At 43.0% G+C, this 20,242-nt stretch overlaps 1 protein-coding gene across 1 annotated transcript in view; it reads right to left on the bottom strand.

Moving 5' to 3' along the window:
- LOC124795343 (glutamate receptor 1-like) overlaps nucleotides 1-20,242 on the bottom strand; it is a 680,176-nt gene that overhangs the window by 209,953 nt on the left and 449,981 nt on the right. Inside the window, exon 10 of the mRNA XM_047259331.1 lies at nucleotides 4,207-4,327. Coding sequence (XP_047115287.1) covers nucleotides 4,207-4,327 — 121 coding nt within the window. The remainder of the gene's footprint in view (nucleotides 1-4,206; nucleotides 4,328-20,242) is intronic.

Below are 20,242 nucleotides of genomic sequence, written 5' to 3'. Positions count from 1 at the left end.
AATCCAGTATCTGATTTCTGAATCACTGTCTGACTGTGATGAAATCTAACTGAAATCTTCTTGTATCACCCAGCGTTTTCTGGGTATACCTTCTCCTCTTGTAATTCTTAACTGGAGCATTCGCTATTACTAGCTGAAATTTAGTACAGAACTCAATTAGTCTCTCTCCTCTTTCATTTCTTGTCCCTGGCCCATATTGTCCTACAACCTTTTCTTTTACTATTTCCCCTTTAACTGCATTCCAATTTCCCACCTTGTATACCAGAGCAAAATATGTAGCCGCACTAAGCACCAAAGGCGTCACATTCCGTTATCACGGTCAACGGAGTTGCTGTCCCATGATGTCCTCAGAGAACGGTTCAACCATCCTGGGGATAGGGGGCTGGCGGTGCGAAGGGGTGGGGGGGGGGACGGCCGGGGGGGGGGGGGGGGTTAGGGGTTGCCAGCTGGGTCTAACGTTGTCAACAACTTAGTCCTGTTGCGCATCACACTGCGAACTGAAAAATGTGTGGAAATCGACGCTCCACGGTCAGGGATCTTTTCATTGAAGCACTTCATGCCATTTCCTGGGACCTTTCCTGTCGATCCTTAGCGGCAATATGTCTGTAATAATTTTCTTCCGACACCCATAAGAAAATTGGACGATTTCAACGCTAGGTGGCACTGTTTTGACCTCCGTCACTGATGGGTCAAAAGAAGGGGCTGAATTTTGAGTAAGAGAGGTGTGACGACCTACCCATTATGTAACACGATAACGGTCGGGCAGAATTGTTGTAAAATTTGGTGCCAGTGTGATACCATAAACCCGCCTTACACCTCACATGAACTTCTGAGCTCTGGCGTTGATTTTATTATGTGTCGACACGCTTTTTCATCATTACAGAGGAAGGTTGAGCAGCGCAGTGGGAGAAAATTACGGGGTTTCAAAAGGTGACCCTCTACTGTGTTGCTCAGTGCATTTGCAAGCGTGTATTGTATTCTGTGTTTGAACTATATAGCCAAATATTATTTTACTATACTAGCTCTGATTCGTTTCCGACAGATTTCTTTTTTTCTGTTTTTTGTTTGTGTAGTATGTCGAAATATCCAGTCTTGTAGTGCAGTCTTTCTTCGGGGCTGATTTCGTTCTCTTTCTGATAAATGTTCCTTTTTAATAATCTGCGAGGGAACATCGTAGTTGTAATTCAATTTGTTATTTAAAATGTAAAAATTCCCATTCGTTTAGTGTTCAAAATATAACCAAAGATGGCACTATACGTCGCTATGTTTCTACATTTTATGACTTAGTCACCTATAGCTATGGTCAGGCGTACGGCGAGTGGCTGTTAGTGCACTGTTGACAAACTGTGAGTCACATGTATTGATGGTCACTTGCAACTGTTACTTGTTCTAATAATTTCTTCTTTGATCAAAATCAATAGAATTTGGTTTTTGCGTAGAAGTATTGATTTAGACTATGTACTCACATCGTCATATAAACAATGTACGAGTACATTATTTAAATTAAAAAAATTTAAAAAACCTTGGAACTGAATTCGTTATTCGCATTCTACAGTGTGTAAGACTATTACAGATAAAATTAGTTATTGTAAGTTCACATGAAGTGTAAATTTATGTAAATCAGTGACAAAAAGGCAACCCAGGGTAAAAAATATAACTACTGGATTTTCTAGCAAATTAGCAAGCAAACGAAAATGCATATTTGCTCAAACTCCGCTGTTTTCATTTCCGAAAGGTACTCTTCTTACTTGTTTGTTTTGCTTCATGTCTAAACTAATTTACATTTTTAAGGAAGTCAGTCTTCTCTGACACCACTTGCGCAACTATCATCCTGCCTCCCTTTCCTAACAGGTACCGTAAGGCCACCACTTTGGCTCGAACTCTGCCAGATACTTTACTAAATGGTCTTGAGTAATCCAAGGTTCATCCAAACAGAATATAGGTCGCATTCTGTCTCAAGTACGCAGCGAATTCATCGTTCGCAAAACGTTAATTCCGGAGGGCACTACGTCATTGTCATGAAGTAATACTTGTATATCATTCTGACGCTTGTATTTAAATCGTATATCGTTTAATATGTTATAGCAGAGTTTTTCAACCAACATTTTCTCCATTTCTCTGACGTTGGGTACTCGCCATTACCTCCATCGGTAATGCTGGAATCCACTCTTAGCCTTAGTGACAGCTTCCACTCTCGCAGGCATATGTTCAATCAGCTGCTGGAGGGTTTCTTGGGGAATGGCAGCCCATTCTTCACGGAGTGCTGCGCTGAGGAGAGGTATCGATGTCGGTCGATGAGGCCTGGCAAGAAGTCGAAGTTCCAAAACATTCCAGAGCTGTTCTATAGGATTCAGGTGAGTACTCTGTGCAGGCCAGTCCATTACAGGGATGTCATTGTCATGTAACCACTCCGCCACAGGTCGTGTATTATAAACAGGTGCTCTACCGTGTTGAAAAGTGCAGGTGCCATCTCCGAATTGCTCCTCAACAGTGGGAAGCAAGAAGGTCCTTGAAACATCAATGTAGGCCTGTGCTGTGACAGTGCCACACAAAACAAGGCATGCAAGCCCCTTCATGAAAAAGACGACCACACCATAACACCACCGCCTCCGAATTTCACTGTTTGCGCTACATACGCTGGCAGATGAAGTTCTCCGGGCATTCGCTATGCCCCCACCTTGCATCGGATCAACACATTGTGTATCGTGATTCGTCATTCCACACAACGGTTTTACCCTGTTATATCGTCCAGTGTTTACGCTCCTTATATCATGCGAGGCGTCGTTTGGCATTTATCGGTGAGATGTGTGGCTTATGAGCAGCATCCCGACCATGAAATCCAAGTTTTCTCAACTCCCGCCTAACTGTCTTAGTACTTGCAGTGGATCCAGATGCAGTTTGGAATTTCTGTGTGATGGTCTGGTTAGATGTCTACCTATTAGACATTACGACCCTCTTCAATTGACGGCGGTCTCTGCCAGTCAACAGACGAGGTCGGCCTGTACGCTTTTGTGCTGTACTTGTCCCTCCACGTTTCCACTTCACTATGACATCGGAAACAGTGGACCTAGGGATGTTTATGAGCGTGGAAATCTCGCTTTCAGACGTATGACGCAAGTGTCACCCAGTCACCTGACCACGTTCGAAGTCCCAGAGTTCCGCGGAGCGCCCCGTTCTCCTCTGTAACTATGTCTAATGACTACTGAGGCCACTGGTATGGAGCACCTGGCAGTAAGTGGCAGCACAATGCGCCTGATATAAAAAAGTATGTTTTTGGGGGTATCCGTATACTTTTGATCACATAGTGTAGATGCCAACAGTCCATTATCGTTGTCTACAAGGTGTTTAAAATATTTGTGCACGTAGTGGATTACTTATTTGCTTTGTTTTCCGAAACTCAGCAGTCTTTATCAGTCGCATTTAACCTGCTATGAAAGTGCGTATTATTCAAGTTGTTTAGAAATCTGACCGACATGGCACAGGAAACATCTCTTTCTTCCCACTTTTCCATTTTCAACTTACACAAACACATTCACTCAGTAAATATATTTTACAAATAATACTACAAGATACAGTTTTTTTACTCCCACTTAAACTGCCAGAACTAATAACTTACTAAACAGTGCGAAACAAGCCTGTGCGAAAAATCTACACACCGTTCTACAACTGACGCTCTACCAGCACTCGAACTAGACAACTACGGACACTCAGCGTTGCCATTTTCGAATGTTATAGAGTGCTTCGCGACACTAGGCACAACTGCGCCATCAGCGCGCTTGCAGGAATCCACCATTACGCCTGGCCAGTAGTTTATTACATCAAATAGCAAAATAGATAATTAGTATCTCCAATTTATTCAAACAAGAGATACGCAAATCACTATGATTAGCTTCCAATGAATGCCGCAGTGAGATATGAATTCTCATAACATACCACGTAACAAGACGCAATGCTTGAACTCGCACATTTGCTACAGAAGTACCGTCAAGAAATTTCTGAAAAGTAGAAACTTTCAGGCAGGTGAAGACCTTCGGTTTTTCTCGAAATCAGATCAGTGTCTCCCGCAGAAAAATGTTTTACCGGCAGAAATACCCAGTCAATTTGATTTCGTAGCTTCAAGAGTTAAAATATCATTGTGCAGTTCTACAGAAACATAATGGTAACAAACTACACCAAAGTCATTGATTATGGCATAATACAACTCACAGTTGATGCCGATCTTCTTGGCAATCAGATCAGCGAGGTCCTTGCAGTACCCCTCGAAGCGGTCGTTGCCGGAGAGAACCTCTCCAGCCTCTGGCTTCCGAAGGATTATGTATGGTTCCTCCTGCCAACAAAAGAAATAGGACGACGTGGTGGTAATGAATTAAGAGGAAAAAATTGCCAAAATTCTAACACTACCCAGATTTCCAAAGTACGCTAGAGGGTTCCTCAGTACTACTCTTTATCAACAATATTTTCTTTAATATATTTAGTAACTCCATGAAACCTGCAGGGCTGTCCATAAATCCAGTAAGAGTACGAGGGGGTGTAGATCTCTTCTGAACAGCACATTGCCTTCCGCAGTAGCCGAGCGTTTCTAGGGACTTCAGTCTGGAACCGCGCGCCCACTACGGACCCAGGTTCTAAATCTGCCTCGGGCATGGATGTGTGTGATGTCCTTAGGCTAGTTAGGTTTAAGTAGTTCTAAGTTCTAGGGGATTGGTGGCCTCTGATGTTAAGTCCCATAGTGCTCAGAGTCATTTGAACCATTTGAACAGCACATTGCACGGCATCCCAGATAGGATAAAAAAAAAAGTTCAAATGTGTGTGAAATCATATGGGACTTAACTGCTAAGGTCATCAGTCCCTAAGCTTACACACGACTGAACCTAAATTATCCTAAGGACTAACACACACACCCAATACCGAGGGAGGACTCGAACCTACGCCGGGACCAGCCGCACAGTCCATGACTGCAGCGCCACATAGGATCAATTACGTTCACTTCATGGGAGTTTGGTGGCCAGCGGAAGTGTTTAGTGTTCCTCCTGGAGCTACTCTGCAGCAATTCTGGCCGTCTGGGGTGTCGCAGTGTCAAGCTGGAACTGCCTAAGAGCGTAGGAAAGCACAATAGACATGAATGGATGCAGGTGATCACACAGGGGGGTTAAAAGCGTGTCACCTATAGAGTCGTACCTAGACGTATCAAGAGTCCCATATCATTCCAACTGCACACACCCCACAGCCTCCACCAGTTTGAACAGTACCCTGCTGACATGCAGCGTCTATCAAGGGTACACGAGTGGACTTTCAGCTCCGAAAGCCAATATCGATAATGTTTCGTTGAACGGTTCGCGCGCTGACACTTGTTGATAGCACTGAAATCTGCGGCAATTTGCAGAATGCTTGCGCTTCTGCTACATTAAACAATTCTCTTCTGTCGTCGTTGGTCCCGTCCTTACAGAGTCTTTTTCCGGCCGCTGCGATGTCGGAGATCTGATGTTTCACCATGTTCCTGACATTCACGGAAAACTCATGAAATGGTCGTACAGGAAAATACCCACTTCATCGCTACCTCGGAGATGCTGTGTCCCATTGATCGTGCGCCGAGCACAACACCACGCTTAAACTCATTTGAATCTTGATAACCTGCCCTTGTATCAGCAGTAACCGATCGAACAACTGCGCCAGACACTTGATGTCTTATATAGGCGTTGCCGACCGCAGCGCCGTATTCTGCCTCTATTTGAATATCTGTAATTGAATACGCATAGTTATACCATTATCTTCGGCGCTTCAGTGTATTACGATGATGATGAATACGCGCTACAACCGAACGGCGACCTCCTTACAATAATTGGGAAGATCAACTGACTTTAGTGCCAGCGTAAGAAAAGAGGTTATTGACACTCAAGTAGCAGGAAACACCTTCACTACGCAGAATGCCTTTACACTGAGTGCGCGTGGCTAATGTGACACAGGAGACGGAAACCGAAATGTTGTCTTCTGCAGATATGAATGAAAACGCAAAGATGTCGCATTACATTCCAAGGGTTTATAAGAAAGGTACGTCTCTTTCAGTTTCACAATGGCCGTAACCTATTCCGTCAAAAATTTTGGGTACCTTTGTCATATGATCATCTTATAGGCCCCAAAATTATTTCTTAAGAAAAAACGCTAGTTTATTAATGATAGAATACAGAAGGCACTGCTGACTTGAAAAACCTAACGTAATCCTCAGAATGAAAGGCGGAATAAATGCAAAAACCGTGCAGAGGGGTTTCTGTCATATGTGACAAATTCTGATCATTAAGTTCTAAAAATTAAATCAAGATAATTATTATTATTGTAGACAGTTTATTGTTACTCTCTAATAACAAATCACACCGCAGACTTTTCATTATTTGAAATTTCAACTTGGACCAAAGAAAAGTTCAACCTCTAAGTTCCTGGAATGAAATAAATACTACGGAAAAGAAGGAATTTTTGCGAAATTCGGTAAGCTGCAGGCCATTATACTCCAGAGAGTATTTCAAGAGAAGAGCATAAATAGTGAACTTAACATTACTTCTGTCATAATTATAGCATTTAATGAGCGGTGTGTGTCTAAAACTTCACCTCTGCAGCTCAGTGATCAGCGTGTGTGGATGCTATGGGGGGTGACTGTGTTCGATTTCCAGTGCTGCCAACTTACAGGCATCTGTTCTTTGTGGGAGGTCTGGAACGGTTTGCACTTAGCCACGTGACGCCAGTCGAGGAACAACACTATGTCATCAAAAGTTTCCAGACTCCCCTCACAACATACGTCTTTCATATTAGGTGCAATGTGTTGCCACCTATTGGCAGGTACTCCACATCAGCGACCTCAGAAGTCATTAGACATTGTGGGAGAGCAGAATGGGGAGCTCCCTGAACTCACAAACTTCGAACGCGGTCGGGTTATTGGGTGTAACTTATGTCATACGTCTGTATGCGTGATTTCCACACTCCTAAACATCTCTAGATAATGAAATAAATAAGGATTAAAAGCTACATTATGCGCTCAAAATATCCAGACACCCACAAAAACATACGTTTCTCGTATTAGATGCATTGTGCTGCCACCTACTGCCAGGTACTCCATATCAGCGACCTCAGTAGTCATTAGACATGATGAGAGAGCAGAAAGGAGCGCTTCGCGGAACTCACGGACTTCGAACGTGGTCAGGTGATTGGGTCATACGCGAGAATTCCACACTCCTAAACATTTCTAGGTCCACTGTTTCCTATGTGATAGTGAAGTGGAAACGTAAAGGGAAACGTATAACACAAAAGCGTACAGGCCAATCTCGTCTGTTGAATGACAGAGGCCGCCGACAATTGAAGAGGGTCGCAATGTGTAATAGGCAGACATCTATCCAGACCGTCACACAGGAATTCCAAATTGCATCGGGATACACTGCAAGCACTATGAAAGATAGGCGGGGGGGGGGGGGGAGGTGAGAAAACTTGGATTTCATTGTCGAGTAGCTGCTCATAAACCACACATGACGCCGGTAAATGCCCACGACATCTCGCTTGGTATAAGGAGCGTCAACTTTTGACGATTGAACAGTGTAAAAACGGTGTGTGGAATGACAAATCACGGTACACAATGTGGCGATCCGATGGCAGGTGTGAGTATGGCGAATGCCCGGTGAACGTCATCTGCCAACATATGTAGTGCCAACAGTAAAATTCGGACGCGGTGGTGTTAAGGTGTGGTCGCGTTTTCCATGGTGGGGGCTTGCAGCACTTGTTGTTTTGCGTGGCACTATCACAGCACAGGCCTACATTGATGTTTTAAGGACCTTCTTGCCTCCCACTGTTGAAGAGCAATTAGGGGGTGGTGATTACATCTTCCAACACGATCGAGCACCTGTTCATAACACCCGGCCTGTGGCGGATTCTTTACACGACCATAACATTTCCGTAATGGACTAGCCTGCACAGAGTCATTACCACAACTTTGTGGTGTTTTGGAACGCCGACTTCGTGACAGGCCTCACCGACTGACATCGATACCTCTCCTCAGTGCAGCACTTCGTGAAGAATGGGCTTCCGTTCCCCAAGAAAACCTCCAGCATCTGACTGAACGTATGCCTGGGAGAGTGGAAGTTATAGTCAAGTACTGAATTCCCGCCTTACCGATGGAGGGCGCCACTTACTTGTAAGTCATTTTCAGCCAGGTGTCCGGATACTTTTGATCACATAGTGTGAGTGAGTGAGTAGTGTTGGCTCCAAGGCTAAGAAAAAATCATGTTAAGTTGGCACCCGATTTTCCAAGAATATTGATCTTTTTCGGAGTTCTTGATAGGTCTGCTACAGTTCTAGAGTTCACTCTGCTAAATTTGATGCCGGCCGCTGTGGCCGAGCGGTTCTAGGAGCTTCAGTCCGGAACCGCGCGACTGCTACGGTTGCAGGTGCGAATCCTCCCTCGGGCATGGATGTTTGTGATGTCCTTAGGTTAGTTGTGCTTGAGTAGTTCAAATTTCTAGGGAATTGATGACATGTCAAGTCCCATAGTGCTCAGAGCCATTTGGACCATTTAAACTAAATTTGAACAGTTATGCAGAATTTCGAGAAGACACTACTGATCAGGAACATTTTAATGTCGTAAAAGAATTATTTTCCAATTTGCGAAAGTAAAGTTGTGATCACAATTCTGCCTTTTAGCTGCCAACGGCAGATAGATAGAGAGTTCTTGTAGGAAACCATAATGACATTTTCTGTGCAGGTAACACTTTATGAGATAATTGAAATAATGGAGAACCCATTTTCACTACGTAAATATACGAAATCGTACTAGAGTTCAGTTGACAGTTTCGGTCACAGTACTGGACAGAATCCCAAGAGTTTTATCGAGAAATCTGAGATAATTTCTTGTGACGTTAATCGTTTATAAATGCAGTAACGGGGGACCCATTTCAGTAACATACAGCTTTTCGATTGAAACGCATTCGAATTCCCCAAAGCTGAGCTTCGCTGCTCTAGTTGTGATCGGCGCATGTAGGTAGAAGTCGGCACACATCGTGTGGACTGTCCTTACGTATCCGACAGCTGACAACCTTACGAATCTAATGGCAACTACCATGTTTTCGTCTACTTATTGCGTTATATTACAATTGCTTTAATTTAATCAGTATCGGATTTGAAGATAGCTGTCTCTATAATGCTCTTTCGTGAACTCCTGTTACTTCCGTGTTCATTACGTACTGTGGTTATTCAGTATTCAGCAATACGTACGCTATTTTTTCCACAGAGGTGTTCAGATGCGTCATACAATTGAAGAACCTTTTGTAGCTGCGTACGTCCATTGTCGAGGATGGAAACAGTTATAGAGGTAGGATCTTGTTGGCTTAAGAGGAGCTAAAGGAATAACTGACACTCGCAATTAAATTAATTAATTTACATTGGTACAAAAGACACACGATTACTGGAGCACCAGTCATCAACAGTGGGAAATCATATCTTCGATGAGAGGGCGAGTGCTGTCGTAGATCCCGCTTACAGTGCTACAGCTGCCAGAGTTCGTTGTTTGGTGAAGATAATTCTGGGCCGGGTTTTTGGATGCGTTTTAGCTGCCTCCGGCAGATAAATAGAATCGGCAACGCGATTTCTTCCCACAGCGTTTCCATGGTACTTCACATCCTTAAACATCGTTCTCAGGTACCAGGACGGTCCAACCCCAAACTGGATAGCCACTCACGTAAGATTACATAGTGTTCCGTTGTTTATTTTAAGTTAGCCATTGAATTTAAAATTGCGGCTGAGGTAGAATGTTCAGCATTTATAATAATAGTGGTAATGAGAATTCGCAGTTCGCTTTTGAAACATGGCTATAAGACGACCAAGGTCTTAAACCAATTAGACGTAATTTGTTAAACCAAATAATATCACGGGCTTCTAGTAAAAGAAAGGACAAACATTTGGATCAATTGTATTGAAAGTTTATTATCTAATAGGAAGTCACTAGCTAGTAAGAGATGAAGGATGTACTAGGGTATGAGTTACGGAAAGAGAATGTGACAAGGAGAAAGGAAGAAACCAGAAAAAGACAAATTATATTTTGATAAACTAAAAGGCATACTTCTTTCTGATGGGGAAGATATTGTTGTACTTTGTCTCCATACGTTTGGACGCCATTTGGTAATAACGATATTGATGTTCGATGAGATTTCGGGATTGCAGCCGGATCATGTTGACTTCTTGCCACGATATTTCGGCTGGCAATCGTCCAACCATCTTCAGGTGAGTGTCCGTCACTGGAGAGTTTCCGTCACTTTATTGAGTTTCGATTCCCCCCCCCCCCCGCCCCCGAAGGGGGGCGGGCTGGCAGCAGCATAGTACGTCGCTCTTCAGCCTAGAGAATTAGTTTTAAAACGATGGAGATAATAAATAATAAAAGCTGGCGATAAAATCGGTGACTTAAATGATAAAATGGCGGAAAATTGTGGAACTTAAAACAGCCCTCTGGAGCTACTGTCCTATCTGTAGAGCGGAGGCGCATGCGTAAAGGTGAAAACTACATGTCCGTCCTAAGGACTAAGGATTCTAAGGAAACTTCAAGTTAAAATAATTTTCCGGCCACCGGCGAAGATTAGTGCCCTTCTCGGTTCAGTAAAGGACGATCTGGGTCTGCGGAAGACCGGGATCTATAAAATTACTTGCCAGTGTGGCAAATCTTACATCGGTCAGACGACACGCACAGTACATGAAAGGTCCGTTGAACACGATCGCCACACTCGCCTTTCGCAGCCCAGTAAGTCGGCCGTAACTGAGCACTGTATCACCACAGGACACGCTATGGATTTTTCTGCCACGGAAGCCTTGGCCCCAGCGAAAATTTTTTGGGATTCAGTAATTAAAGAATCTGTGGAGATACGCCTAGCGCCAAATCTTACAAACCGTGATGGCGGTTTTCAACTGGACAAGGCTTGCGACCCGGTGATCTCTCTAATTTCCTCTGAGAGAAAACAGTTTATTCATGACACGTCTGGCGACAACTGACGTCTGTTGTTAGCGTCGCGGGAGCGCATTCCGACAGAGGGCGGACATGTAGTTTTCACCTTTACACATGCGCCTGCGCTCCGTAGATAGGTCTCCAGAGGGCGCGGATGTCGATAGAGGACGCTCCTGAGACGGAGGCCAATGCGCATGCGTTTTGCTATAAAGTTGACTCCTGGAACTTGCCGTCTGTAGTGACGGACACTCACCTGAAGATGGCTGGACGATAGCCAGCCGAAATATCGTGGCAAGAAGTCTACATGATCGGGCTGCAACACTGAAATCTCATCGAACATTCAATACGCCGGGAAAACTTCAAGAACCACAACGATAAGCATTCGGGAGGACGACAGTTCAATCCCGTCTCCGGCCATCCTGATCTCGGTTTTCCGTGATTTCCCTAAATCGCTTCAGGCAAATGCCGGGATGGTTCCTTTGAAAGGGCACGGTCGATTTCCTTCTCCATCCTTCCCTCACCCGAGCTTGCGCTCCGTCTCTAATGACCTCGTTGTTGACGGGACGTTAAACACTAATATCCTCCTCCTCCTCCACAACGATATTCATATTAGAACGAAAAAAAATTCCTACGTCAAGACACACAGTTACGAGACGAAACGAGGACGTATCTTAGCAACTGGAAGACCTTGTCCATTCTCGTACTTTATTTTCTCTGCCTTTGAGTGGATCAACAGACACAGGCGAATTTGCTCAGTTTACCATTTATATAACTGGAAATAATGTTAATTTTATGTCTTAGGATATCTTTCCAGTATGTAGACGTTAGATGCTAGAAGAAGAGGATCTGAGATACTTAAAGAAGTAAAACTACCCCAGCAAAAATATAAAATCAGATGAAACTCATCAATGTGTGTACTGACGGAGAGACGTCAATGATAGGTAGCATCAACGGCACTGCAAATTAGCTCGAAAACTTTAAATCAGCTTGTAGTAAAATATTACTGCATTTTGCACAACGAGTCACTGCGTAGAAAAACCTTAAAACATTAAACACGAGCATGTTACGTCACCGGCTCCGAAATGTGTGAATAAACCTAGAGCTTCGGCAGTAACTACACGAGAATTCTGAGTTTACTGTGAACTTTTGGTTTTGGAAAATGTTGAACTTGTTCTGCATTTTGAAGAGCAATATTTCTAAAGGAAAGCTCCTGAACACGTTTTGAAACTCGAAAATTGCTGTTTCTGACTTTTTAGAACAGAAAATTACACTATCTGACAAGTGAACCATACGACATGACAACTAGCAATTTCAATTGACATTTTTACTTGCAGTTGGTTGCCATCTCAAAGCCTAAATTTAAAATAAGATGTCAAAACCATCAGCCCACTTGAAATTATTTTAAAACTGATCATCCTTCAGTTATAAAATGAGGATTGGAGTCAATTTCTATACCTGAAAAAAGAGTGAAGGTGTTGCGGATGACAAAAATGCGGCCAAACACAGTGACAAAAAGAAAAACCCAACACCAAAAAATACTTAAAGTTGAGTGATAGTATTTGGTGGAAACATTCGTCTAGGTAAGATATTTAAGTGATAAAGATTACAAATTTTTTGAAATTTGTGGTAAGGTATTATGGGACCAAACTGCTGAGGTCGTCGGTCCCTGCACACTAGTTAAGCTCACTTAAACTAACTTACCCTATGGACAACACACACACCCATGCCCGAGAGAGGACTCGACCCTAAGACGGGGGAGAGAAGCACGGACCGTGACAAGGCGCACTAGACCGCGCGAGTGCCCCGCTCTGCTCACATTACAAGATCACACGTTAATGTAAGCGCGAGATACGCCATTGCGAATGTGAGATGCTTGTATATTAATAATCGGTCTAACCACTAGAATGTTGAATGCAAACGTGCAAAAGTGCATGCATTGTGTTGTGCATGCGACGAATCTCAGTTTGTGTGATGTAGTTCCATGCCTGTTGCACTTGGTCGGTCAGAACAGAGGCAGTTAATGCTACTTGTGGATGAAGCTGGAGTTGTCGACCGATGACGTCCCGTATGTGCTCTACTGGGGACAGGTCCGGTGATCGAGCAGGACAAGGTAACATGTCGAGACTTTGTAGAGCATGTTGGGTTACAACAGAGGTATATGTGCGAACAATGTAGTGTTACCCATGGGATGTTGGCCGTGAACGACAACACAACAGGTCAAATTACCAGACAGACTTCTAAATAAGCAGTAAGAATGCGTAGGATAAGCACGAGAGTGCTCCTGCTGTCATACGAAATAACAAAAATTGTTCAATTGGCTCTGAGCACTATGGGACTTAACTGCTGAGGTCATCAGTCCCCTAGAACTTAGAACTACTTAAATCTAAATAACCTAAGGACATCACACACAGCAATGCCCGAGGCAGGATTCGAACCAGCGACCGTAGCGGTCGCGCGGTTCCCGACTGAAGCGCCTAGAACCGCTCGGCCACACTGGCCGGCTACGAAATAACAGCCAAGACCATAGCTACAGGTGTAGGGGCACTGTGTCTAGCACGAAGACAGATTGTTTGTTGACCTCCTCCTAGTCAACACACGGCCATCTCTGGTACAGAGACAGAACCACCTTCATCAGAAAGCACAAACCACCTCCAGCCTACCCTCCTACGAGCTGTCTCTTAACACCACTGAGGTCGCAAACGAATGTCTTTTGGGATCTCATCTATATCTACGTGATTACTCTGCAATTCACAATAAAGTTCCTGGCAGAAGGTCAGTGGAATTCACGCTACAGTGCATCTGGCTTGCAGTTGTCCTCTAAGTAACCGACGTTGTATCACTGTAGTGCCATTGTTGCACAAATTGCTGTTGCAGACGCATTACGAGCGAAACAGTCACAACCCGAACATGATGGTCTTCCCTCTGTGCAGTGTCACATGGCCCTCATGATTCCGGTCTTGTTGTGACCGTACTTTTCGTGACCACCGCTGTCAGCAATTTAAAATTGCTATATTCCTGCTAAGTCTTCTGCAATATCGCGGAAGAAATGTACAGCTTGCCGTAGCCCTATTACACGACCGCGTTCAGACTCAATGAGGTGCTGATATTTGCGTCTTCGTCACCTTAAAGGCATTACTGAGTAACGTCAACTCATCACGCCCAGTCTCAAAGGTGACTAATTCTCACGACCTCTACCACCGCCACTACGAGGATGTGAAATTTGAATAGACATCATCTTTCGCTTGTAGAAACACGCCTACCAACTTTAGTTTATGTCGCACAACTGCCTCATTGTGTTGCAATTTGTTTACTTAAATATTGCGAAGGTCATTTGAAAGTGGTATTCATAAGATTTAATCCATTTTTAGTTAGTGAATAAAACATAATGCCGGTTCCTATTCACATAGAAATAGAGTTGATACGTTAAAAATAATTTCATTGTAAAAAATGAAGTCCGATAAGCTTCTTTCATATCAAAGTGACTCTGTCATAATTTCTGGAATTCATTACTTTGTGAACATTTCCTACAGCTAAGAACATTTGAACATAGTTCTATACGCCTATGTCTCTTCGAGGTGATATGCAGATGAATACAAGGATTTTGATCGATGACATTTGTTAAAGGCAAAAGGACGTCAAAGATAAGAGAATCGATTTAACTTTCAGTAAGGTTCCTGTGCTGTAACAAATGTTGTTTAAATATGTTAGTTAAATAATTAAAAATGTTAATTTAGTCTATAAACATACTTAATTTTTAACCTGTTAAGCGTATACTGTGTCTCCTTCTGCTGAGCAGAGAGAAAAGACCACTCCAGTTTTCTCTCTCTCTCTCTCTCTCTCTCTCTCTCTCTCTCTCTCTCTCTCTCCCTCGCTCTCTATCCAAAAACGTTGCCCAGAGTTCTCGTCACCAGACGACTCTCTCCGGCAGCTGTAGCAACGGATACTGGGTCCCGTCAGTACTCAGCTTCCCATCCAGAGATTATTTCTGGCTATGGATTATTGGTGCTCCAGTAATTGTGTGTCTTTTGAACTGACGTAAACTAATTGCCAGTTATTCTTTAAACTTCTCTAAGCTGACAAGGACATACGCCTATCTCTCTTTTCCCTCCCCAACAACGAACGTATGAGGCTACAAAAGGTGCTTGAACTGCATGACGCATCTAAATTCCTCTGTGAAAAAGAAAATAGCATGTGTCTTGCTACGTCTTAGATAATCTCAGCAAGTATCGAACACAGGAGTTACAAGAGTTCTCGAAAGCACATTACAGAGACAGCTATCTTCAAATCCGGTACTTAATTGTAGCAAAGACTATAAAATTAAAGTAGTTGTAATAAGACACAATAAGTAGACGAAAATATGGCATTTACCGTTAGATTGCTGAGGTTGTCAGCAGTCGGGTACATAACGACAGTCGACATGATATGTGCTGACTTGTACCTACGTGCACCGATCACAGCTTGGGCAGCGAAGCTCAGTTTCCGATTGAAAGGCTGTATGTTAGAGAAGTGGATCCAACATTATTACAATTATAAATACCTTCACAAGAAATTACCTCGGGTAAATGGAAATAAGCGTATGGCATCGTTGGCCGAGAGGCCACATCCGTGGAAGTTCGGCCGCCTAGTGCAAGTCTTATTTCACTCGACGCCACAATGGGCGGCTTGCACGCTGGTGATGAGGATGAAATGATGATGAGAACAACACAACACCCGGTCCCAGAGCGGAGGCAATCTCCAATCCAGCCGGGAATCGAACCGGAGCACGCTCACATGGGAGCACGTTACCACCTAGCTAAGCAGGTGACATTACCTTAGATTTTTCGGTAAAACTCTTTGCGTGCTATCCAGAACTGTGATCGGAACTGTCACCACAATTCTAGTGCGATTTCGTACATTTTATGTAGTGAAAGTGGGTCTAACACTATTGCAGTCATCTCATAAAGTGTTACCTGCACAAAAAATGTCATTTTGGTACTGTGTAGAGCGTTGGAGAGCTAGTCATAATTGCTTCCACAGCTTTACTTTCGCAAATTGGCAAATAATTTATTTTACAACAATAAAATTTTCCAGATTTTAGTGTTTTCTTCACTAAATTCTGTATAACTATTAAAACTTAGTACAGAGAAAACTAGAACTACTGCATATCTACCAAGAACTCTGAAATAATGTATATATATCGAAAGTCGGGTGCCAACTTCATCCCGTCCAAGAAAGTCGACTACTACCGGGAGAGTGGTGAGCTGACCTTATGCCCCTACACACTGCATGTAACTATGCCATCGGGCGGTCTGTCTCTATTGGTTCGTCAGGGACAGAACGCGGAGGTTTGCTTGTGAAAGGAAGATCACATTCGAATGTTGCCGGTATGTTTATGGAATATGCAGATGAAGGTAGTGAACGTCTCAGTCAAAAGTAAAATTGTTATTACGTTCGCTTAGACAAGTGGTATGGTAAATAGAATGGTAGCACAACAACTAGTACCATATTACAGGATTGGAGTCTCTTTCTGGTAACAAAAACCGACAGTTAAACTTGGCTTACGGAATATTTTTATTTTCTGCGTGATAAATACACACAGAGTAGCGAAAGAGGGTTTTCAAGAATTACTAAAACAATGATATTGGCAACTGCAACAGCAAATGTATACCAATAATAAAGGTTATTAATGCACAGTGGGACAAAAACACACGAAGGAAGTGCGGAATTCCGCTACACTACAAGACGCAAAGAAGAAAGAGTGGAATGTGGCCTTATTAGAAGTGTCAGTCATCAAACAGAATTATTTTATCAGAAGATTTTAGTTTAAAAGAAGGCATCATTTTAACAGAATACTTCTATTGAAAATGTGTGCCCGGACCGTGACTAAAACCCGGGATCTCCCGCTTACATGGCAGATGCTCTATCCATCAGAGCCACCGAGGGCACAGAGGATAGTGCGACTGCAGGGATTTATCGCCGGCACGCTTCCCGTGATACCCACATTCTCAACTTATAGTCCACACACTACATTCGTAGTGCCCCTGCCATTATATCCATTACTCGCGGCAGACTATCCACCGAGTCCCGTAAGAGTTCAGGCAAATCGTGTACATCCGCACTGAAAGAGGTCATCAGCCGGTTAGCCTTAAACGATATGAAGATGGCATCTGTTCTTTCAGACATGTCCGAAAGAACAAATCTGTCACTTGCCTCTTCTTTCAACTCTAGGGATCCGTTCTAATATGCAAAATGCTGAATTGGACAGTGGTTCGGAATCCATGTTAAGCTGTAGGGAAGACCATAACTCAAAAACTGATGTTAATCTTGACCACTTTATTCATTAATCTTATTCTGCATTGCACGTTTAGACCGTACGCATTCGCAAAGGCTCTACAAGAGAAATACATGAAAGGGTATCAGTGTAAATACTTGGCTCTTAGAACGTGCTTCGTACAAACGGAAGAATCAAGCACTCAGTGAGAAACATTTGATAAAATACATGAAACGCACATCGTAAAAAATGGAGAGGATTAGGTGTATATTTTGGTGAGTTCTACCTCTGTTCGTTTTTACGATGTGCATTTCTTGTATTTTGTCAATGTTTTTCATGTAATGTTTGATTCTTTCGTTCGTATAAAGTATGTTTATTTACCCATTGTTTTTATCTTTTCATGTATATCTCTTGTAGAACCTTCGAGAATGGCGTAAGCCCGAAACATTTAAGGCAGTGTAAGATTAATAAATACAGTGTTCAGAACTAATATGTGTTTATGGCTGCATTAAAAACAGCACCAAACATCTCACGAAGCATTTATGCATCTTGCTGTTGAACAATATAATTGCCGGTGATGGAGATACGCCACGGCGTAGCTCTTCCAACAACTCATTACCTACCAGTGCACTGCTGTACTGAAATCAACCTTGACACAATTACCTCTGCCTGCGAAAAAGAAGGATGGTTAGTGTTTGACAACTCTGGACCAGGAGAGCGCAAGAGACACTATTCGCTTAAAAGATATATTATTAATATGCCTTACTTTTGTATATCTATTCTGTAGTTACGTTGCTAAGAACAGTTCGTAACATCATGTTAGATTTAGAAGATAAATTCCATATCAAGACTGCATTTACACACAAACTTCAACATTATTGAAAATTTCATAAACGTGGAACGCTATCTTCCTCGTTTTATGGTTCCTCCGTTCTGTTGATCATCACGTTATCTGTCGTGTGTTATAGTTTCCTGTATTTCGCTATATTTTCACACATGGGACTTATTACGCAGTTTTTCTAAATTAAAACCGATAATGCTGGTAGAACATCAGGCGTTAGTCAGTTCTGCTGCTGCAAGAAAGCTTTCGTTTGGAGACGGTAGAGGTGGAGTTGGTAATCAGTTCAAGATGCCAAGATTGCTCGTTTTGTGTTCTACGTCTACAAAACTCTTCCGAAACAAAAGTTTCTTGCGAAAACAACTTTAAGCAAAGTGTTCTAATCAATATTTGATCGCGAGAGGATAGTGTATCGTTGGACGAGATTACTACACCTGTTACGTCACAGGCGAGATAACCGTATTGCTCCATGGAGCTATCAAGTGAAATTATTAAACGAATGTGTTATATCGCTACTACTCAGTTGAAAAGCCTATTTGCTCCGAATCGTTTTGTTACGTGTGTGTGTGCGGGGGATTGGTAATTTAATGGCTCGAGCGCGCGGAAGCTGAAATGCCTTCCATGTAAGTGCCCTGCTTTTATGAACAATCCGTGCCGGACCCTAAATTTCATAAACTCATTCGCTTGGACGCCAATGTTACTCACAGATAAAACTGTATTGTTACAGCGACTCAACGAATAACAGCAATTCTCTTCTGAAGCGTGCAGCATGCGAAAAAAAAGGAAAAAATAAAGCTTTGTACAGTTTTATCCGTCCTAAAGTTCCTCTTTTTCTGAATGATGTGCGTTGTTGCAGTTATGGTATCCATCTGTGGACTGGTGCAGGTATAGGACCCATGTCACAGGTGATACACATCTTGCTCCGGTTGGGTAACTGCTACGTTAGGAATACGTGTGGTTATTCCCACAATGTCATGCCGACATTCATATGGTGTGCGACAGGCCACATAGGAAAAAGCCGAAGCATGGCAGCCACACACAAATTCTGAATCAGGTCGTCACTGACATCTCTCTAGAGCCATGCAGTTGTTACACGCAATTCGCTTGTCGTAAAACTAAGTTTTCCGAAACAAAGGGTTATGCAAGTTTGTAATGTTTTTACATAAGTTTAATAAACAGAGCCGAAGCACATAACAGAGACATTAGTCATCAGTAATACGTTCTCCCTCACTATTAAAATAGCCTATCAACGCTGGTGTAACTTTTCTATTTCGTGACTTTATGAATCACTCGGTTTTGAGGCGAAGGGATCGTCGAGTCATGTTCGGAAAGCGTTTTCATCCGGAAAATAAATTTCTTGAAGGTTGTTGGATAGAGAGTGGAAAACGTGAAAAATCTGAGGGCACCAGATCAGTTGAATAAGGTGGGTGCGGAATGACTTCGTAACACATATCCTGTATACTTTTTCTTTTCTCAGTCTAACAGAATGCAGGCGGGCGCTATCATGAAGTAGCATCACTCCATGCAGTGTTCCTGCTCGTTGATCTTGGACTGCGTCTGCAAGACGTCTCAGTTGTTAACAGCAAGTGACATCAAAAGAGATGGTTCCACCTGGGAAAGCAATTCGTGGTACACCACAACGCTGCTGTTCCACCAGGCGCATGTCATTATCTTTAGTGAATGCGCCCAAATCTTTGTACGGGGAATTGCTGCTTTGTATGGGCTCAGCCATTCCTTTCCTTTTCTTATCTTAGCAAGACGTCATTTTTCATCAGCAATAGGATAGAAGTGGTGGGTGTCGTTCACGAGCCAATTGATGACAAACAAGCAGAGATGCATATATGACCAACAGCTGATTTTTGTGATTTTGGCTTAGAGCATGCGGTACCCATACACTCTATTTTTGAACCTTTCCTATTGCACGTAAATGTAGCACGATGATTGAATGACCGCAGATCATCGCATTTGCCGGTTCTCGAGTACAGCGAAGTGGATAATTACAGATGAATGCGTTTAAACGATCTTTATCACACCTCAAAAATCTTCCTCGAGGACTTCCTGAACCAACGTCAAAACGATCCTCCTTAAAACGTGAAAACCATTTTCTTGCCGTGCTCTGTCATATGGCGTTATCCCCATATATGATGCAAATGTTTCTGGCTGCCTAGGCTGCTGTTAACCCTCCACTGAA

The sequence above is a fragment of the Schistocerca piceifrons genome, chromosome 4, assembly GCF_021461385.2.
Source record: "Schistocerca piceifrons isolate TAMUIC-IGC-003096 chromosome 4, iqSchPice1.1, whole genome shotgun sequence".
NCBI lineage: Eukaryota > Metazoa > Arthropoda > Insecta > Orthoptera > Acrididae > Schistocerca > Schistocerca piceifrons.
This window is presented reverse-complemented; position numbering and strand designations above follow the sequence as displayed.